This window comes from Mugil cephalus, chromosome 14, assembly GCF_022458985.1.
Source record: "Mugil cephalus isolate CIBA_MC_2020 chromosome 14, CIBA_Mcephalus_1.1, whole genome shotgun sequence".
In the NCBI taxonomy this organism is placed as follows: Eukaryota; Metazoa; Chordata; class Actinopteri; order Mugiliformes; family Mugilidae; genus Mugil; species Mugil cephalus.
This window is the reverse complement of record NC_061783.1, coordinates 18,100,048-18,119,412: the sequence shown is the minus strand read 5'-3', so window position 1 is coordinate 18,119,412 and position 19,365 is coordinate 18,100,048. Positions and strand designations below refer to the sequence as shown.

Genomic DNA, 19,365 nt, shown 5'->3' with positions numbered 1-19,365 from the left:
ATATTGAGAAAAAAAAAGCGGTTTGGCAATGAGTTGAATTTTTAGACTTTTTAAAAAAAAAAACGGTTTCTTATTACTCTGTGTGTATTTGAAGTATACCCATCTTAAAGTATTTAACAGTGTTTGTTTCATATTTTTTTAACGCGTTTTTAACACTGGATTAAACGAATCGACAATAAGCATCAGCACTGCTCTCGGACCCCCCCACCCCCCACCCCCCCCCAGTGTGCAAACCTAGTTTCCGCGGGGACAGTTTGCCGAGCGGCGGCCACCCCCCCCTCCCCCTCCCCATCCCATCCACCCCCCACAAAGTGTCGGTGTTGCGGGGTAACGGGGTTACGGGACGGGGAAGGGGGTTTCGGAGGAGCCGTCGGCGTGCACGCCTCTTCGGGGGGGGGGCAGCTCAGCGAAAACCCTTTTGTAATAAACCAACCCGTAAAGCAGCAGGTTTACTATGAATGAGTTTGAGCACCTTCCTGTTGAAGGCGTGGGCGCTGGCGTCGGGTTGGAGAAACGGGGAAATGATGAGGAAAGCTTGGAGGGGGAGGGGGATGAGGAGGGGGGGGGGGGATATGGGGGGTGGAGGGGGGGTGGTGTCCAGGCATTGCATGCAATAAGTTCTACTTTGTTTAAAGGGGAGGGGAGGGGGGGCAGATTTCTTTTTTTCTAAACGTGCACTACCAAGTCAAGCAGGCTGCGATTGAAGAGTCACATTTTAAATCCCAATATTTAATCACTGAACTCCATCCAGATTAAAGGATCACTCCCCGTTAGTGACATTTCAAAGCAATATTAACCCAGTTTTCAAATGCGGAGAAAAGAAAGAAAAAAAAACAAAAACACGAAGCTATAATTCTACTCATTGTGGTTGTCGGTCTATTTTGGCTTATCTTGTGTCTGTACTTTTCATTTAGTGATTTTTTTGATTTCCTCCGGTTAATTTTTTCCTTTTGCTTGTGTCAATCAGTGGGAATGTGCATTTTTTGGTGGAATAGTTATCGTAGGCTGTAGACGATTTTCTTTTTCGTGTAACAAAATGTAGACTTTGCTCGCCTGCATGCCAGAGTATTGTCCTTCTTTTTTTTTTTTTTTTGAAAAGAGAAAAAAATGAGAAAAAATGTTTTTTGAATCATATTTATTATGAGAAAGATGGAAAAAAAAATATATAAACACTTTTTTTTTTTTTCTCGGGGTAAATGTTCTATCAGTTTAAGTGGGACTGTTTTTTAGGCTAGCAATATTTGTCCGGTCTCTCTAAGATGTATTTTAAAGATTCCTACACAAATGTCGGTAATTCGGGAGGTACATGCTGTCTTTGAGGTGGTGGTGGCGGTGATGGTGGTGGTGGTGGGGGCGGGGGTGTGGGGGTGAGCAGGTCTTTGCGTTGCGTTCAAATCCAAACGAGGTACTTTCTTCAAATGTGGACCCGTTAAAGACCGACCCTCCTCCCCCTCCTCTCCCCCCTCCTCTCTCCTCTCTGCCAGGTTACTGTAGCGAGTGTCCATTATTTTTATTTTTAATTATTTTTAATTATTTTTTTTTGTCTCCTCACTCCTGGTTTGTACCTGTGGCCTCCCTTTTTAGTGATGCGGGTGGGGGGAGGCTCTCCTGTTTCCATGGCAACTACGCTAACCCCTCACAAAACGCACTTCCTCTTTTTTGGGGTCCCCACGGCATCGACGGAGCAGGATTACCTCTTTTTAACCTTTTTAGAAAAAAAAAAGATTTCAGAAAAAACAAAAACAACAATCCACTATTCTTTCTGTGCCCCGATAGAAAAGAGAGCATGAATTATTTTGAAATTCCTCTCACTTTGATATCTTGTTATATCTCGACAGATTTGTAATTTGACATTGTGTATTGTGTAATTTTATTTTTTTTATTTTTTTTTTTTTCGGTTCCTTTTTAATTTTTTTTTTCGTCCGGGGGTTTGTTATAGCTCTGATCTGTTTATTTTATTTTATTTTATTTTATTTTATTTTTTTCTGCTAGTGGTCTCTGAAACTGTGTGTGTGCTCGTCCAATAGCAATAGAATCGCAGAATCCGATTGTGTGAACGGAACCCTTTTTTTGATTGGTTGTGAGGAGGGGGGAGGGGGCGGGGCTAGAACACGCCCCGCCTCCAGCGGAGGGCCATTCACTTGCTGTTATTGCTATTATGTGACATGTTCAAATACTTTCTTTTTCTTTTTGATTGTTTTTTTGTTTTGTTTTTTTGTTTTTTTAGCCTGCAGGGAATTCTTGTGTTAATGTGCAAAGTAATAAATTGGTATTTTATGCCTATAACATACCTGCGTGTCCTAATAATTGATCTTTTGTTATATTAATAATTGCACACATGTCATCCAGGTGTTATATCGGGGAAAAAAAGCAGCAAATTAACACCTTACAGTATCTCCACGGACTCTCTGTTGTATACCTGTATATGTTGTGCAACCACTTGATATCAAAGCCATTATGTGCTTTTGTTTTGTCACTAGATGGCATTCTTTACCACAGTAAATTGGATTAAAGAGAAACAGTAAAATATTAATGATGCAACTGTTTTCTCGCTGTCTAAGAACTGAACGGCCGGCGCTAAAGTAGGAGCCCGTTGTCCACGGTTAAATACTTTTCTTATTAGGCCTCATCTACCTGCCTGAGGCACCAGGAGGGAAGAGAGGTTGAGGTGCTGCACACATCCTAACCCTGTTTTTCTAGGATCAGGATGCGGACATCCTGTATCAAGTACAAAAAAACACACCTACGTTTATTTATTTATTTATTTCTAGATGAAAGTATCTTCATGTTAGTGGATCGCTGGCAAATGTAATTTCTTCCTAAGGTTTCGTCTGCTCCTACACGTTAAAAACATTGACGTTGTTACACAGACTACATCACTCCAAAAAAAATATGTGATTACACCTGGTTCCATTAAACTCTATACACTGATCAGCCACAACATTATGACCACTGACACTAGAGGTAAATACCTTTAGCCATCCTGTATCAAGTGTGACAATTCAATTCGTGTGGATGTTACTTAGACGTGTAAAAACACCTAAACCAGGCTGGGCATCCCCACCACATAGCAATGACAACCCCAAGTAGGATGCAGCCTGATACAGACACACAAAAACACTTCAGGAACAACTCAAAAAATCATGAAGAACAGCACAAGATGTTGACCTGCTGTCTGAATTCACTACATCCCAAACTGATCATGTATCTGTGAGATGATCCGCAGAAGAACCAAAGACCCCACATTAACAAAAATCCTGGTGCCAGACACCACAGGACCCCCCAGACGTCCGTTCTCTGATGAGCCACAACTCGAAGCCTGACCAACATTAGGAGGGTGGTCATAATGTTACGCCTGATCGGTGTAAGTTTTGTACATTTGTTCAGCGTCGTTTAAAATCCAGGCGACAGAGGAAGGAACGGGCTGGAACAATCCTCTGGTGTTTGCCAGCGGTTCACTTTAATGAAAATGTTTTTTAGCCAAAAAGAATCTAAGAAGAAACTTTGTTTTTTGTACTTAATACAGGATGTTCACATCCTGCAAAAACAGGGCTAGGATGTGAGCAGCGCCCGTGTCTCTTCCCTCCTGGTGCCTCAGGTAGATGAGGTCAAAAGCACTTCATTGTGCTGCTCACTGTTTTAATATTTTTGGATGTTATGCAGAAGAGTCGAGTACATTCACACTCCAGTCATCCTTGTGAAATCAAACGGTGTGTAATTTTACTCCGCGCCGATCTGCATTCGCAGAACCATCACTGGTGTGTGTCACCTTCCTGCGCTTCCCCCTTTTTTTTGTGTATCATCGCCTCTCCTCTCCCGTTTCCTGTGTCCCCGGCCGGTCGCCATGGCCACCGTTGCCGAGGAGAGCGGAGGCTACAGAAGAAAGGAAACCTGAGCCGCGGATCTTGATGCCGTGATATTTAATTCATCGGCGCAGTGGCACACTAAGGTTGCCCCGGCGCGGACGGCGTCTCCTCTGGTGGGAGAGGAAATGTGTGAATGTGGAGACAAAGGGCTGCTGTCAGGTCCTCCTGTCACACTCCGGGTCTAGTTTATCCTCCTCTAGATGTGTATTTAACACATGTATAATAAATAACCTCATATAGACCAGACATTTAGTCTGTCAGCTATCAGCCATGGAAATAACTGGAGTAAAATGTAGAAAAGATGCTCCAAATATGGATTTTTACAAAGAGAAGTGCTCTTTTTTTGTACACATGTGACCCGTTTATTTTCCCTGCGGCTTTTCAGCATTTTAGCTTTAGTCATTGTTAAAGCAAAGACAACTATGAGCCCCCCCGTCTTTGTGAACCCGCTTCCCCCTTTCACTGCCGTGAAAAGGGCAAGTGAAAGCTAATTTTTGTTGAAAGCTCCTTTAAAATGCAAGTTTGTTCAGCACGGAGCAATGCAGAGCGTGTAATCCCCATTGTAGAGGCCCCCCCCTGCCTCGTTGTCTTTGTGTCAACTGATCCACCTCCACGCACCGCTCCGTCCTCCATCAGTCCATCCATCCCTCCTTCCTTCCCTCCCTCCTTTTGTTGCCTCACCCTCTTCTGCCCTCTCCCTCCTGCCCCCGGGGTTCAGTGTTGCTTTCCGCAGGTTTGCGAGCGGCCGTGCCGGAGATGGGAGGGAGCGAGCCGATGCCCTACTTCCACGGTCGCCTGACTGTGCGGCTCTGATTTGTTATTTATGCACCTGTTGGAAACCGAACTGACCCTTTTAGGATCTTTTTTCTGGCAAAGGGAGCCGCCGCCGCGGGGGTGGGGGTTGGGGGGGTGGGGTCGAGGTCTGAAGTGGCCTCGTCAAGGCTTGGACCTCAGCGCCATTTATTGTCAACAACACTTCAGCCGGCGGCAGCAGCAACAGCAGCAGCAGTGTCTGATGATGAGTTCTTCTGGCTGTTTTTCTTCAGCGGGGATTTAAAAAAAAAAAAACCTGTCGCTTGTAAAGCCTGATGTGGATTCTTTGAAGAAACAAGTGACCGGAATAACCTCCTCCCTCAGGTCGTGGTTTTTAGTCCCGTATCTGGACTTTACTCTGGGTTGAACAGCTTTTTTTTTTTTTTTTTTTGCTGTTGTTGTGTAATCGAGCATCACTATTTTCAACCTCGCTGTGACAGGATACACTCGCAGCAGCATCAGTGGCCCGACTCCGGGTATCAGGTTCTGTCAGTCTGATCCATCCACGTAAGGCTACACCGAACACGGAGAGAGATACTGAAATAAACAGCAGCTCGACCGTCGGCCCAGGGAACCAGAGTTAGGGGGAAAAATAACTTTTTACGCAAAGAAAAACTGAAAAGAACTGGCAGCGAGTCATCTCTTGTGCGGGTTGTGGACCGCGGAGGCCGATCGATCCGGATTCTGCGGAGCGGCCACAGGTGACTGCACAGCTATTGAGCTGCTCAATAATGCATTGACTCGAACTCGGGAATGAAAAGGAGGAGAAAGTGTGTGATCCCCTGAAAAGCCGAACGTCCGCCGAGAGAAAGCGGGCGATTGCCTCCCGGATAACCCGAGGAACGCGAGGAACGCGAGGAAGCTAAAAAAACTGCGAGCAGATGTTGAGGAGGAAAAGAAAAAGAACGGAGCATGGCTTCTGACAAAGCGACGTTAGGCCGAAGACCTTAGGAAGCCAAGAGCGAGAGGAGAGAGACGTAGACGACAGACTTTGAAAGAGATAAGAAAAGCAAGAAGACAGAGGAGCCGGCGAGAAGGAATCCGAGGCGGCGGCGTCGTCATCATGGTGAACACCGGCATGCAGCTGATCAGCTTCACCTGCGCGGTGACCGGCTGGATCATGGCGATCGCCGTCACGGCCCTGCCCCAGTGGAAGGTGTCGGCCTTCATCGGCAGCAACATCCTGACCTCGGAGATCAAGTGGGAAGGCATCTGGATGAACTGCATCTACCAGACCACGGGCCACATGCAGTGCAAGACGTACGACTCCATGCTGGCCCTGCCCCCGGACATCCAGGCGGCCCGCGCCCTCATGTGCCTGGCCATCTTCATGGGCTGGCTCTCCTGCACCGTGTCCTGCTGCGGCATGAAGTGCACCACCTGCGCCGGCGACGACCGGCGGGCCAAGGCCGGCATCGCGCTCTCCGGCGGCGTGCTCTTCATCCTCACGGGCCTGTGCGTGCTGATCCCCGTCTCCTGGACGGCCAACACGGTCATCCAGGACTTCTACAACCCCAACGTGCCTGTGATGCACAAAAGGGAGCTGGGCCAGGCCATTTATCTGGGCTGGGCCTCCGCGGTCATCCTCATGATCAGCGGGGCCGTGCTGAGCAGCACCTGCCCCCTCATGGAGAGGGGAGGCAGGTACCGGAGGGGCTACATCGGCCGCAGCTTTGCTAATTCGCCCGCGACCGCGCCAGACCCCCCGAAACCCATCACCTCCAACAATCTGCCCCTGAAGGAGTACGTGTAGGGGCAAACACCAGCTGGTGGAAGGAGGGGAAAGTTTCAGCAAAGTGACTTCCCTGACTTTACACTCACTGTGAATTGAAATCTATATATTTATCAATCCAACGTATATTTTGTATATCAGTGTGTGATGTTTGTGTTGAGTTTGTGTTCGTTTGAAGTTTGACTTTGCACTGAGACGTACAGTAGTGCCTGAAGAAAGCCTCCCCTGCCTTTACTGTCAAATCGACGCGTGACTTGCGTTAAGGCGGCTTTTATGATGGCCCGTGTTTTGAAGGTTGCAGTGATTTGTCAATCAGTCGTCCTCCAATAAAGTGATTACCTCCTGATTTGTCACATAATGCCTTGACTGACATGAAAATTGTGAAATAAAAAGAGTTTGGTAGAGTGTGCTTGATGAAGTTTGCGCGTGCTGCATTTTGTATTTACTTTGGAACACTTTGACCATCACAGACTAGAAAAAAAAATGAAAAAATAGCAGTGATTTTCTCCGTATAAACATTCAAGTAACATAACAATGCCACAATGTCCTTTTGTGGATAGATTCATTTTTGGATATGTGGGAATCATCCTCTTCATTCAGTCTGTGGCATGCAGATAGTTCATGTCCAAGAACAGACGTGGGAGCTTTGTGCTTCACTGAGCGAAAGTGATTGCTCTCACATCCGAGCGTCCATTCTTACTTTAAGGTTGTAACCGTCTTCACTGTGACTCCATAAAGAAAGACACTTTGCAGAGTGTATCTGAAAGAAAACAGAGAAGTAATTAGTTCATCTGCAAATCTTTAACACTAACATTGCCACCTGATGAAAAGAACAAATGTAGATTTGTACGAGCCCTTAAAAATGCCCTTGCTGTTGGTTTTAGTGTTATATACACTGGCTCTGAGGTCGGGCCTCTTTATGAGTCGCTATAAGAATATCTGAAAGCAGGATGACATTCTGACAGGCGAATTATTCAGGATAATGGAAAGATCTAAAATAAACAAAAGGGAATAAAGGTAAAAAAAAATAGTTTCTTGATTCCGTCACTTTCATTTATTCATAAGTTATAATTGAAACAGAGCCTCATTACAGCAGAGTCATCTCATCTTACCTGTGATGCGGTCTTCTGTGCTGGGAGTCTCCAGGGATTTCCATCTCTTTGGAGCAGATTCCAGGAGCGAGAGGTCATCTGCTCTCAGCGTCTGAAGCAGAGTTTTCCTTCTCAAGAATCTGAACGTGGCTTGAGCAGGAAAAAAAGACCTAAGCATGAGCAAAAGGTCCACATGTCGATAAAAAGCATACCTAAAACAAATGCAACTGATGTTTTGCCATTTGGATAAGATCTTGAATTAAAGAAGACACTGTGATGATCTTCAAGAAAACTCAGATTAGTCCAGCTGCTTGTTTTAGCTTTGTTTTTGGCTGTAAAAGTGGGTGACTGACGATATTAACAGACAACAGAAAGGATACTGTTGCCGATAGTGCCTCTCTGCATCCTGAAGCCACTCTAGCATGTCAGCGACTGACGGGGTGATGGCGGATCGCTCAGTCACAGCAAGCAGATCTATACTGTCTGCGTCCTGCTCGTAGAGCTGGAAGACCGTAGAGACCTGGTTACTGATGGTATCTCTGACAGACTGTAGAGATGACCTGGAATAAAGAGATACAGGTGAAATACACAGTTGTGTTTAATAAAAACACACAGAAGCGCTATCTTTTGTTTTTACCTTCTCAAAACTTAATGAAGTTTCCAGGATATGACATGGTACTAAAGGACAACATGATTTCTGGGTCTGACATCATGCCAGCCTTGTTTTAGTGGAAAAAAATGATATATAGACTTGTAATTTACATTTCGCTCCTTTCACATGCCACTGGAAGAACAGTAAAACACTATTACACTGATTGATGGTGAAAGCTGCACATGGCTTTGTAACAGGACTGGCAAACTATTTATAAGCTACGTATATATGACATCTCAGGGAAAGAGAACCAAATGTGACCCATCACTGCAGTCTATCTTCGAGTTACCCTATATACCCAGTCACTCACATTTTCTCATTGAGTTTTCCCAGTACTGTGTCCGTGGCTTCTGAGAGTTTGAAACGCAGCCGATCTTCCAGGTCAGGAAAGTCTCTGAGCGGTGTGTTTGATATTTGGATGTTGGACAGTGCCCTCGACTGCTCAGCCAAATTTCCGAGAGACACCATCAGCGGGCTGCACTCGTCCAACACACTCGTCCATACTTTATGATTGCTTTCCAGAGTCACGAAGCTTTTCCTCAGCGACTGGTGCAGTAAAGTTAAAGTAAGTTTGGACATTTCAGATCCCGGCTCTTGAGGCTGTTTTCCCCCAATGATGTGTAAAGATACTCCAAGAGGCGTTTATTTTTTAATTTAAGGTCAATTTTGACATAAAAGCTGCATTATAATGCTAAAAATCCATTCTGCTAAGAGCATCACATTTCCACCATGTTGCCTGGACACATTTCCGCCTTCCTGATGTAAACAATGACGTAGAGTGCTGTGATAGGCCGAGAACCATTTCCTAGCGACGCAAGGCAAACGCGCGTCCTGATTGGCTGAGATGAGTAGTTGCCCCCTCCCCCCGCGAAGATTTGAAAACGGCTTTGTAAATTTAAAGGAGGGCGAAGTTGACCGGACGAGAAAGAAAACCAGGAACAGGTAATGAATTTGTTATAAAATATCCGTCGCTGTGGTGATTGTAATGGTTTTGAAGTCATTAGGTAAATGTTTATGCGTGTGAATGGAGCCGGCAGCGAAGAAAGTTGGACACATTGCGGGCCAAGCTCGTCTTCTTGTTCGCATTGTCGTTACCTGTTAGCTTGTTAGCGTTAGCCTCTATATCGGTTATCCGCATGTCGGCAGGTTCTTTGGAAAAATAACCACAGGGAGGTAGCTATTGTAACTTGATAAAGCAATTGTTTTGGGTTGAATGTTGTGTATATACATACATACATACATTTATTTCTCACCGTGTATCCCTGCAGACATGGCTCCCAGGAAAAGAACCACCAAGCAACCTAAGAAAAACCCGAAGAGCGAAAAGCTCGAGGCCTTTCTGGAGGATTTTGACAGCGAGGGTGATTATTTACTGATTTATTTATTTATTTAACGGATGTAGCATCATACTGTATGAAGTATCTGTAATTTTAACTTAAAGATTCGTGAATCATTTGTTGGCATTATGTGTTTACATAACGAATATTTGGGATGAGGCTCCTGGCTAAAGGAGTGCAAATATCAAAACAATAGAAATACTGTTTCTATGATTTTGTATGTTAATTATAAATATTAAAGAATTAATTGTGACTTTTTCACTGTGGAGCCAGTTTTAACTGCTTTATCAACCATCTGTATAACATTATTAACAAGCACACGTTATCTTTCCACAGTGAAAACCAGAGTTGGACAACTGAAAGAGAAAATGTACCAGCTGCTGAAAGATGTTGACAACAGCTACAACATGGCAATTATCACCCTGCCCATGGCTATCAGAAAAATGTCCTGGTTGGAGAACTGCAGTAAGTTAACACAATCCTTTCACGTTAGTCTAGTGTCACACAAACCTCAAATCAGTTAACTGCAGATCCAGTGTTTATTTTTTACTTAAGTCCTCAGATGTTGTGTGCGTGGTTCCAAAAAATCGGACTCTTAGATCTTTGAATTTACTGCCCGTGTAAATAATTAGTACAGTGTTAATATAGCCAGCGTTAGGAAAGCACTACACTAGTTTCTCCTTAAGTCAACATTAAGTGCAAATGATTTACTTGTATTTTCTGTAGGACCTGAGAAACCAAAGTCACCAGAAGAGGATAAAGTAAAGGTGGGTTTTTTTATGTCTGTCTCATAAAATGTTTTTGTGTTTCACAGTGTGTCCAAGTTTCAAATTCTTTGTCCGTGCAGACATACCCTGTACTTCATTAAACATTTAGTTTTTCGATTTATGTCTGTTAACAGAGAGAAGAGGGAGATACTATTGCTGAAGGTGTTGTGGCTGACGAGAATGCAGCTCCTCTGAAAACAGTTAAGAAAAGTAAGTTTTAAAATGGATTTAGTTTTTCTTTTTGGACTAAATGAGAATTCATTTGTATAACATTAACAAATGTTTCATGTTGTTTAAAAGTGTCAAAGAAAAAGGTTGGAGCAAAATCTGGCGTAGAAGACGAAAACACCCCGAGCACAACTAGGAAGGTAATGGCTGATTTTCCTTTAAGCACAGCATTAATGATCGTAAATGTGGGAGGTTGATGGCCATATTCCTTCATATTGTTTAAATAGTGTTTTTATTGTAGGCCAGAGCTACCAAAAAGCCCCCGACCACGTCCAAAAGAGCAAAGGCATTGGCAGTAGCCAAGCAGAGCACCGCTATCAGACGGTACGTCTCTTCTTTATTTCTTTGTTGCCCCTTTTTTCCCAAGTTGTAGCCCATTAACGTGATGGTAAATGTTTGTCTGGACTCAGATCGTCCAGGAAGCCCCTGATCACTCCTGCCAGGAGCATGTTGGACTCTTCTTTGATGATGGGACCAACTCCCCTCATCACCCCACGCTTTGACCCAAGGTTAGACTGAAAATTACAGCTGCACTGTGCCAAATTTTATGCTAAATAAAACTACCAGTCTGCTTGTCTCATTCCGGTATCTGTATTACCACACTTTTCTCTGTTATATTCAGGCTTCCTAAGACCCCCGCTGTGAGAGTTCCCCGCCACAAAGAGAGGGTCTACAGCATTTCAGTCAACGGCTCTCCCATCGCGGCAGGAAATGAGGATATCGTCATCAATGTTCCCATTGGAAACGGAGAGGTGAGCACACAAGAAGTTCTCGATCTGATCTGATTCGTTGGTGTTGAAGTATGAACTGCATTCCTTTGAAATTTTTAGTTGTCTAGTAAATCTGTGGATTAAGCCCGTAGAGCAGCCTAATTTACCTACCTTCTCCTCTGTAATCTGTTGATCCAGAGCGTTCAGCTCCTGGCCAGTCAGATGGACTCAGTGGACCTGTCGATGCTGGATGAAACCGCCCTGAAGAGCATTCGGCTGCTGCAGGTATGTTGGCCGTTTTGTTTCTGTTTCTGGATTATCTCTGGACCTCTTTTGATGTAGCATTTGGGCCATCTTTTGATGTGAAGAATCTGCATATGCTTGGATTTTAATCATTGTGTTGCTGTTTTTCTTCCTGACAGAATCGTCTCACAAGACTCGGCGTGTGAGTTTAAGCCTTGAGGGAATCTGCGTTCTGGATTTTAATTGTTTAAAAAAGAAACAAAATTGTTTATTTGGAACTGAAACTTGTGCATTTTCAGAGGTAGTTTGTGCTGCCTTTGTTGTATGAAATGTAATCCATGGGCGGGTTTAGCTACATGTATTTGATTTTAGTGTCATTCATATCTTTTATACGTAGCCAGTGAGACTTGTAAGGTTTGGATTTTAGTTTTCCTCAACGCCTTATGAGTGAGATGGATGCTTTGAGACTCAAACATGTTTGCATATATTTGGTAAATATGCTTTTCTGCTGATTCTTTCTTTTGTAAGTCCACTTTTATGTGACTTTTTTTTATATATATATATATTGTTGAATTGTCCTTTCTCTATAAATCAGCTTGCAGTCGCATTGTTAGTGAAAACACATACTTCTTGTACATATTTTACTCTTCATGTCTGCAAAACTCATAAAGGATTTTTAGATCTGTTCTTAAACCGTGTGATGTGTTTTATTTCAAATTTAGTCATACTTTGTTTTGAAAACCTAGTAATTCACATCCTCCAATTCAATACTAGGTCTGTGACGTGTATGACACACGCCGATCCTCAAGTTCAGATCCTTACGGCCAGAAAGGTGCTTTCTGTTAAGGATATCCAGCTGACAAAGACGTTTATAAAGCCGTCTGTTGTCTGGTTGTATTCAGTTTGATATTCTTGCTTTAAAGGACAGCCTCAATAAGCTAGTGTAATACATGTTCTTATATTCTAGATATAGTTATTATTATTATTTTTTTGATTAATCGTTAATGGCTGAATAATAGAAGGATTATTACTGCTGGTAAATTATATTCTACAAACAATAATTAAAAAGAATGGCACAAAAAATGCTTTGGAGGAATAAACCTTTACTAAAAAATATTGTGTTAGATAACGTGTTATCAAGCAAGTGTAAAATAGAGTATAGTGCTGTTAATGATATATTCATTGCGTCAAGGATAAACTATCCTTGTTTGTCTTTATTTGTCCTGGTTGTTCAAATGTAGTTTTCTTTGTTTTGGTTTTTTGTGTGTGTGTTACATGTTTGAAATGAAGCATGCATTCATTCAGTTATTTACATACACAAACTATGATGGATTAAAAGATACTGCACATAAAACATAAAACATTCACTATATTGACTCATCAAATGATTTGAAAATCAGTTAAGCAATGAAAATGTTGCATAGGAATAAATATTAGATTTTGTTTCATGTTTATATGACTTTACAGTTTAGTTTATATAGTTTTGCTTTGACATGCCTTTTTCTATAAAATTATAAACCTCCTGTGTCCTACATCCTGCTGTATCTGCTGTGTACGCTGGAGCGTTGGTCTTGTGTTTTATACTGGAAAGATCTATTTCCTGTTGACGCAAAGAAAACGTGCTTTCTGATTGGCTGACACAAGAAGTTGGCCCCTCCCCGCGCGGAAATTTGAAAACACGTCTGTGCCACTTCAGGAAGGGAAACCGGCAAGAGGAGAGAGAAAATCACAAGTAGGTAACCATTTCTCAATACAACACGTGTCACTAAGTAACTTTAGTTGTTTAAAGTGTTTTAGTACCTGTTGGTGTGTGTGAATAGAGCTGCCAAGAACGAAGGTCTGCTAAACTGTGGGGAAAGCTCGTACTCTTGCTAGCTAACTAGCAGACATTGTTGTTATAGGGTTAAGTGTTAGTCTGCTAACAGCATTTTATTATTAATTTGTTTTTAAAATGACAGGCGGTAGTTATAAATTAAACATACCGTAATTTAATTTTGTTGGTGTTTTATGTTGTGTGTTTTGCACCGTGTGTCCATGCAGACATGGCTCCCAGGAAAAAGACCAACAAACAAGCGAAGAAGAACCCAAAGACGGAAAAGCTCGAAGCTTTTTTGGAGGATTTTGACAGCGAGGGTGATTTGTTTTACTTACAGTACAAAAGCTGCACAACCATAACCTTCCTGTGAAATTAGTGTTAGAAATACTATTACCTTAATTAACACTATTACCCTTTGCAAATGTTATGTTGGCACCTGATGGATTTTAAAGCATGTCAGAGCCATTGAGACACACATTTAAACAGATAAGTTGGACATAAAGACATAAGATGTACTTTTTGATTAAGGATATCCTTGATCTTTCAAATTAACACACTGTGACCCAGACACGGACTGAATCTGACACCAGACAGTTACAAAATAAGTCTACAAAATAGAACTGATAGGGTTAAACCGGTCAGACGTGTACATTATACAATTAATAATGTTCATACCTCACTGTGTAAGGAGCATTTTAACTGTGTAAGGAGCCAGCTTTAGCTACTTTATCCATATCACTGCGTTATTAACAAGAACACATTATCTTTCCACAGTGAAGACCAGAGTGGAACATCTTAAAGAGCAAATGTACCAGCTGCTAAAAGATGTTGACAACAGCTACAACATGGCAATTATTACGCTCCCCTTGGCCGTAAGGCAAATGTCCTGGTTGGAGAATTGCAGTAAGTGGAACATAACCCTCTCACATTAGTCTGTGTTTATTTTTTAATGAGCAGATTATTGTTCCTCAGACTCCTGACTGTGTTATATATATATATAGTGTCCAAAGTCAGACAGATCTTCACTGATGCTCTGTTCATTGTGTTTGTTTCTATGCTTAACCTAAAATAAAATAAATAGTGTTTCCCCCTCTTCTCTGCAGAGTCTGAGAAACTAAAGTCACCACAAAAGGATGAAGCAAAGGTGAGTTGTTTATCTGTCTCTCTCATATGATGCCTGATGTTTCACAGCGTGCGCTTGTTTCACATTCTCTTTAGCTTGTGCAGCTATAAAACATTTAGTTTTTGTGGTTCGCGTCTGCCTGTTTAATAGAGAGAAGAGGGAGCTACTGCTGCTGAAGGTGTTGTGGCTGCAGCTCTTCTGAAAACAGCTAAAAGTATGTTTTGATGATCTGATCAGAATTCTGAAGAACTGACTTTTGTAAAATGAGTAAAATATCATAAGTGGATTTTCATCCGTTTGTGTTCTCTAATGCGCAGCGTCAAAGAAGAACGTCGAGGCCAAATCTGGTTCAGAAGATGAAACCACCTCGAGCGCAACTAGCAGGGTAACGGCATAATGATCATATGTGTGTGCATGGTTTGTGGACAGACATAGGTGCACAGGCCTTTTGTGTTACTTAAACGTTTGTTCTCAATTTAGGGGAAAATTACCAAAAAGCCTCCCTCGAAAAGAGCAAAGGCGCTGGCAGCAGGCAAGCAGAGCACCGCCAGGAGACGGTACGTCTCTTCTTATTATTTCTTTATCCTTCTCCCCAAAGTTGTAGCCCATTAACGTGATGGTAAATGTGTGTCTGGACTCAGATCATCCAGGAAGCCCCTGATCACTCCTGCTAGAAGCATGTTGGAGTCTTCTCTGATGATGGGACGAACTCCTCTTGTCACCCCGCGCTTTGATCCAAGGTGAGACTGAAAATGAACTTAAATACGTAGAAGTCTTGTTTCAAATCATTCATTCACTCAACGCCAAACACGACAGCTGCCGCTTCATCTGCCATAATCTTCAGAAGTTTGAAAACTTTTTTGCACCTTCCCCTTCTCCACTACATAGCCAAGATGGCGACCATCAGGGATGAGAAGCTTTTACCGTTTGCAGTGTTGTCGGTGTGAACACGTTCATGCATTCAGGTGGACTCCCAGTCAAAAGTTGTAGAACAGCACACAGTGTCCTCTGGTGGAGTCGGTCAGGGCTACATCCTACGGCAAGATAATGACCCAAAACTTAAGTCCAAGTTCTACCAGAACTACCTCAGGCTTGAAAACACGATGGAAAGCTTGACAACATGGAGAGGACCATGGCCCAGTCTCTAGACCTTAACCCCATGGAGCTGGTTTGTGATGAACTGCTTAATCAACCAACGATGGTTAATTTGATGAGTTGAAATTTTAGATTATATTTTGGGTTACACATCAATTCCATGATTTCTTTTTTAACTTCAGTTGTTTGCGTGCTCTATGCTTTCATTTCAGAGTAAAATGAGACATTAAACTGCATACATTTCAATACTACACATTCCATACTAAAACTTTTGACTGGTAATGTATATTCTGTCCATATTATAAATCCCATTTGACAGCATTTCTGATTATTTAGCTTCGTCTAGTGCTAATTTAAGACTGGTAGTCCAGTGTGCAGGCTGCCACCTCTCTGCACAGTGTTTCAGTTTTATTTTACCACATTTTTATTTGTGTTTTCATGCCGCATTTAATATTTACCACTGAGTAAATTCCTTAACAGTCATTACCCCTTACTCTGTGAGATTTTATTAAAAAAGACATAAGTGCAAATGGACCCAAAGAGGGAATTTCATTAAACCTCACGTTGCTCTTTAAAACATTGCTGCATTTGGTTTTATACATCTTTAAATGGCTCTAGCGTTTTGATGCGAGCGTTACGCGCTGCCTGGAGACTCTCCGTAATAGGTCATCTAGTTGTGTTTAAGCCTTGTTTGTTACTCCTGCTTTTTATTCCCTCAGGCTTCCTCAGACCCCCGCCGTGAGAGTTCCCCGCCACAAAGAGAGGGTCTACAGCATCTCAGTCAACGGCTCTCCCATCGCGGCGGGAAACGAGGATATCGTCATCAACGTTCCCATCAGCAACGGAGAGGTGAGCACGTAATTACGCAATTAGCTGAACTCGGAGCTCTGGATTGCGCTGATTAATATTTAAACAAAGCAACAAATTAGTTCTGAGTTAAGGCCACTTTATATTTAGATTAGAATACGTGACTTTGTTGTGAAATCGGAAGTTTTGACGTTCGGCTTCGCCTGCGTTTGTGTAAAAAGTGACCTGAAGTCTTTAATTAGTGGAGTTTAATCCGTTTGGGTTTTTACTTGTCGAACTAAACTTTGGATTAAGCCGATGGAGCAGTTTAATTTACCAACCTCCTCCTCTGTAATCCAGAGCATTCAGCTCCTGGCCAGTCAGATGGACTCGGTGGACCTGTCTCTGCTGGATGAAACCGCCCTGAAGAGCATTCGGCTGCTGCAGGTATATCGATCTCCTCTGTAGGACAACAGTTGCTGCATATGCTTTGATTCTTAACTTTGTGTATATATTTTTTTTTTCTTCTTGACAGAATCGCCTCGCTACGTTGTGCGGCACAGCCGAGTGAACTGAGTTCAATGCATTTAGAAGAAAAAAAAGTTAAAGCTTGTGATAGGGTATTTATTTTTTATTATTTTTTTATTATTGGGGGGGAGTTTTTATATCATGCTGTATCTTTTGAGTAGTGTGTCTTTTTTACAGTCAGGTCTGGAAATGATTGGACAGTGTTAAATAACATGAATTGTGTCCAGATATGAAATTGTAGTATTTTTAAAACTGTAATTTTGCTACTTTTACTTGATCACAACTGTTTGGTTGCTTGGGATGGTTTTGCAGGAAGCCCTCACCTCATAGTAGCAAGTCAAATTTGTACAATCAGGGCTTAAAAGACGCCACTTTCATCTCCCTCCACGTCAGCGAACCGTTCTGTGTGGTTATGAGGGGAGGAGAGGACGTGAGCGATTCAGCGGGTGTTTCCATTAAATGAAGAGAATGCAGATGAACCCGTATTTTAACTCTGAATTGCACAGTTTCTACTTTAAGCTGAGACGTTTTAACTTTATTTATGTGTTCAGTTTTTCTTTGTATGACACGTATAGATAAAACTGCCTTGTTTCTCTCTTTATTAGTGTTTGGTCAGTATTGATTGTGAGCTGGACTCCACCCAGTTGATCACAACTGTCAGATATAAACTACTGATGTCATTCTTTTATTATTCTTTTTACACATTTGTAACATTAAGCACCTTATTTCACCTTTTCATTTTTTATGGATATATTCTTTTTTTTTTTTTGCATATTGACTTAAAACCAAAACTTTTTTTTTTAAGTAGTGGTGTCAGATGTTTAAAGCATCGATTTTAGTTGTGTCAAGCCAGATGTAACATGACACAATTCTGGTCTGAATACTGATAAACTGATTTGCCAACACCTCTAACTCGTGTGTTATCTTGTTTTTTTCATTTGAATTTGTTTCACATGTTTAAGTTCTGATTTAAATTTATGTTCTAATGAAGTTAAACCTTATAGGATGAGCTGTAATAGGTCGTTAATGCATGTTGTAGTTGACCTTAATGGGGAAAAACACGTTTGCCAAGCTGCACTTCTGCATTGTGACCAGTAGGTCGCAGCATTTCACCACAGAAGTTTTTGTTGTCAGCATGATTGCAGCCTCTTCTCTTCCTCCTTTATGTATCAAGAAAAAATAGATTTTTTTTTTTTTTTTTTTACTAGTTGTTGGACTTGCACTTTGTTTTTTAACTTTTTTTTTTACTTGGTATGCTAATAGAGGCAGCAAAGTTTTCCTATCAAAACCCTGCCAGTTTCCGCTATCAGTCATCACACTCTGCGCGTTTCATTATGTAAGAAGTTCCTCCTGCCCTTTGGTGACTTTGTTTACACAGAGGGACATTAGTGAGTCACGGGACGTACTGTTGGCAGGAAGTGGCAGCCTGTAACGCTGCTGGCACAGGAGCCTGCACTCTGACCTTTGGGGACATCATAACGCTGCCAATTAGAAGCTTGTTAAGCTTCGTTAGGCCTGATGAGCTCGTTAGGGTTTCCACCTGGGATGGTGAACGGGGTCAGTCCGGGCCTCACCTTGGGCCCAGACAGACAAGCATAACTCTTTGCTGTCCCTGCTGGCTTCTCATGCATCATATGCTACCAAACCACAGCCTGGGAACCCTGTGCCCCCAGCTGAAATCGGGCCTGGTCCCTTCCATCTGTATCCATCTTACTCGCTTTATCATCCGCTGTCTCTCGGCGTGCAAACTGTGTTGCAGGGGTAAAAACTAAACTCTGCATCACTGCAAACGACAGATGTTGTGGTCAGCGGTGCGTGCAGTTCAGCTCCCTCGTTAGCGCAGGACCAAGCCCTCGCGCACCTGCTCTACTTATCATAGAATTTTCCTAGTTTTGCCTCTGAATGGATCGGATCCTTCTCTCTTTTTTTTTTTTATTCTCTAGGTGGGTGGAAAATTGCCATTTTGCACGGATGACTTGGTTTTCAGTAAGCACGCAGGCAGCGGCGCAGTGACAGGTGCGGTATGGATGGGGCGGATTTTGAGGTCACAGAGTAACGCTGCTACATAAATCATCCGCTGAGATGTTCGGGATAAGGGACTGGAACCAGAGATAGTGGGAGGGAGAAACAGCACAGAGATGATTTGACAGAGCAGGAGACTGCTTTGGGATCCATTTTACGCAGGGGTTGTGGTCACCACCTTCAAGCTATTGTAAAGAAATTGAGACGCCAACACATCCATATACAAATGAATACCTGTATTGGATTGGAGAAAGACGGGGTGACACTTTAAGTGTGGGGGGGTCAAAGTGAAGCTAGAATTGCAGGGATACGGGCGCGGCCATCTTGCAGGTTTTGAAGTCAGAGGCTGCACGGTGTTGTACAATAAATCCTCCAGATTTACATATTTTTGGTTAATACTGCACAATGTAATTTAATGCACTTATTTTCCATCACTACGTATGCAGACTTTGTAAATGCCCAAGGCAGCTCATTGCATTAATTCACTAACAGTCTCACAAAACAAAAGTTTGACTCACTTAAAAAAAGTTCTTTCTCAAATCTATGAGGTTAGTTA

General features: G+C 42.5%; 5 protein-coding genes across 10 annotated transcripts in view; 4 read left to right on the top strand and 1 right to left on the bottom strand.

Moving 5' to 3' along the window:
- ago4 (argonaute RISC component 4) overlaps positions 1-2,290 on the top strand; it is a 22,184-nt gene extending 19,894 nt beyond the window's left edge. For all 6 annotated transcript variants that reach the window (XM_047604807.1, XM_047604805.1, XM_047604804.1 and 3 more), the window contains exon 19: positions 1-2,290. This exon is cut by the window's left edge and continues 2,398 nt beyond it. The gene's annotated coding sequence lies outside the window, so the exon portion shown is untranslated.
- Positions 2,291-2,434: 144 nt separating this feature from the next.
- Positions 2,435-6,697, top strand: cldn35 (claudin 35). Its single transcript, XM_047604808.1, has one exon. The coding sequence runs from the start codon at positions 5,743-5,745 to the stop codon at positions 6,430-6,432; it is 690 nt and encodes a 229-aa protein (XP_047460764.1). The 5' UTR covers positions 2,435-5,742; the 3' UTR covers positions 6,433-6,697.
- Positions 6,698-6,821: 124 nt separating this feature from the next.
- Positions 6,822-8,915, bottom strand: c19h1orf109 (c19h1orf109 homolog (H. sapiens)). The gene is made up of 4 exons (XM_047604809.1): positions 8,465-8,915; positions 7,883-8,062; positions 7,524-7,642; positions 6,822-7,171 (listed from the first exon to the last, which is right to left on the bottom strand). Exons 1-4 carry the CDS (start codon positions 8,731-8,733, stop codon positions 7,131-7,133), a joined length of 609 nt encoding a protein of 202 aa, XP_047460765.1. The 5' UTR covers positions 8,734-8,915; the 3' UTR covers positions 6,822-7,130.
- Positions 8,916-8,996: 81 nt separating this feature from the next.
- LOC125020038 (borealin-like) lies at positions 8,997-12,126 on the top strand. Its single transcript, XM_047605245.1, has 11 exons — positions 8,997-9,096; positions 9,423-9,515; positions 9,828-9,956; positions 10,218-10,258; positions 10,393-10,468; positions 10,559-10,626; positions 10,728-10,810; positions 10,897-10,995; positions 11,109-11,238; positions 11,395-11,481; positions 11,619-12,126. Exons 2-11 carry the CDS (start codon positions 9,425-9,427, stop codon positions 11,643-11,645), a joined length of 831 nt encoding a protein of 276 aa, XP_047461201.1. The 5' UTR covers positions 8,997-9,096; positions 9,423-9,424; the 3' UTR covers positions 11,646-12,126.
- A 931-nt stretch (positions 12,127-13,057) lies between these two features.
- On the top strand, positions 13,058-17,699 carry LOC125020223 (borealin-like). The gene is made up of 11 exons (XM_047605538.1): positions 13,058-13,171; positions 13,480-13,572; positions 14,030-14,158; positions 14,359-14,399; positions 14,529-14,592; positions 14,696-14,763; positions 14,859-14,935; positions 15,020-15,118; positions 16,193-16,322; positions 16,620-16,706; positions 16,795-17,699. Exons 2-11 carry the CDS (start codon positions 13,482-13,484, stop codon positions 16,828-16,830), a joined length of 822 nt encoding a protein of 273 aa, XP_047461494.1. The 5' UTR covers positions 13,058-13,171; positions 13,480-13,481; the 3' UTR covers positions 16,831-17,699.
- The last annotated feature ends 1,666 nt before the right edge of the window (positions 17,700-19,365 follow it).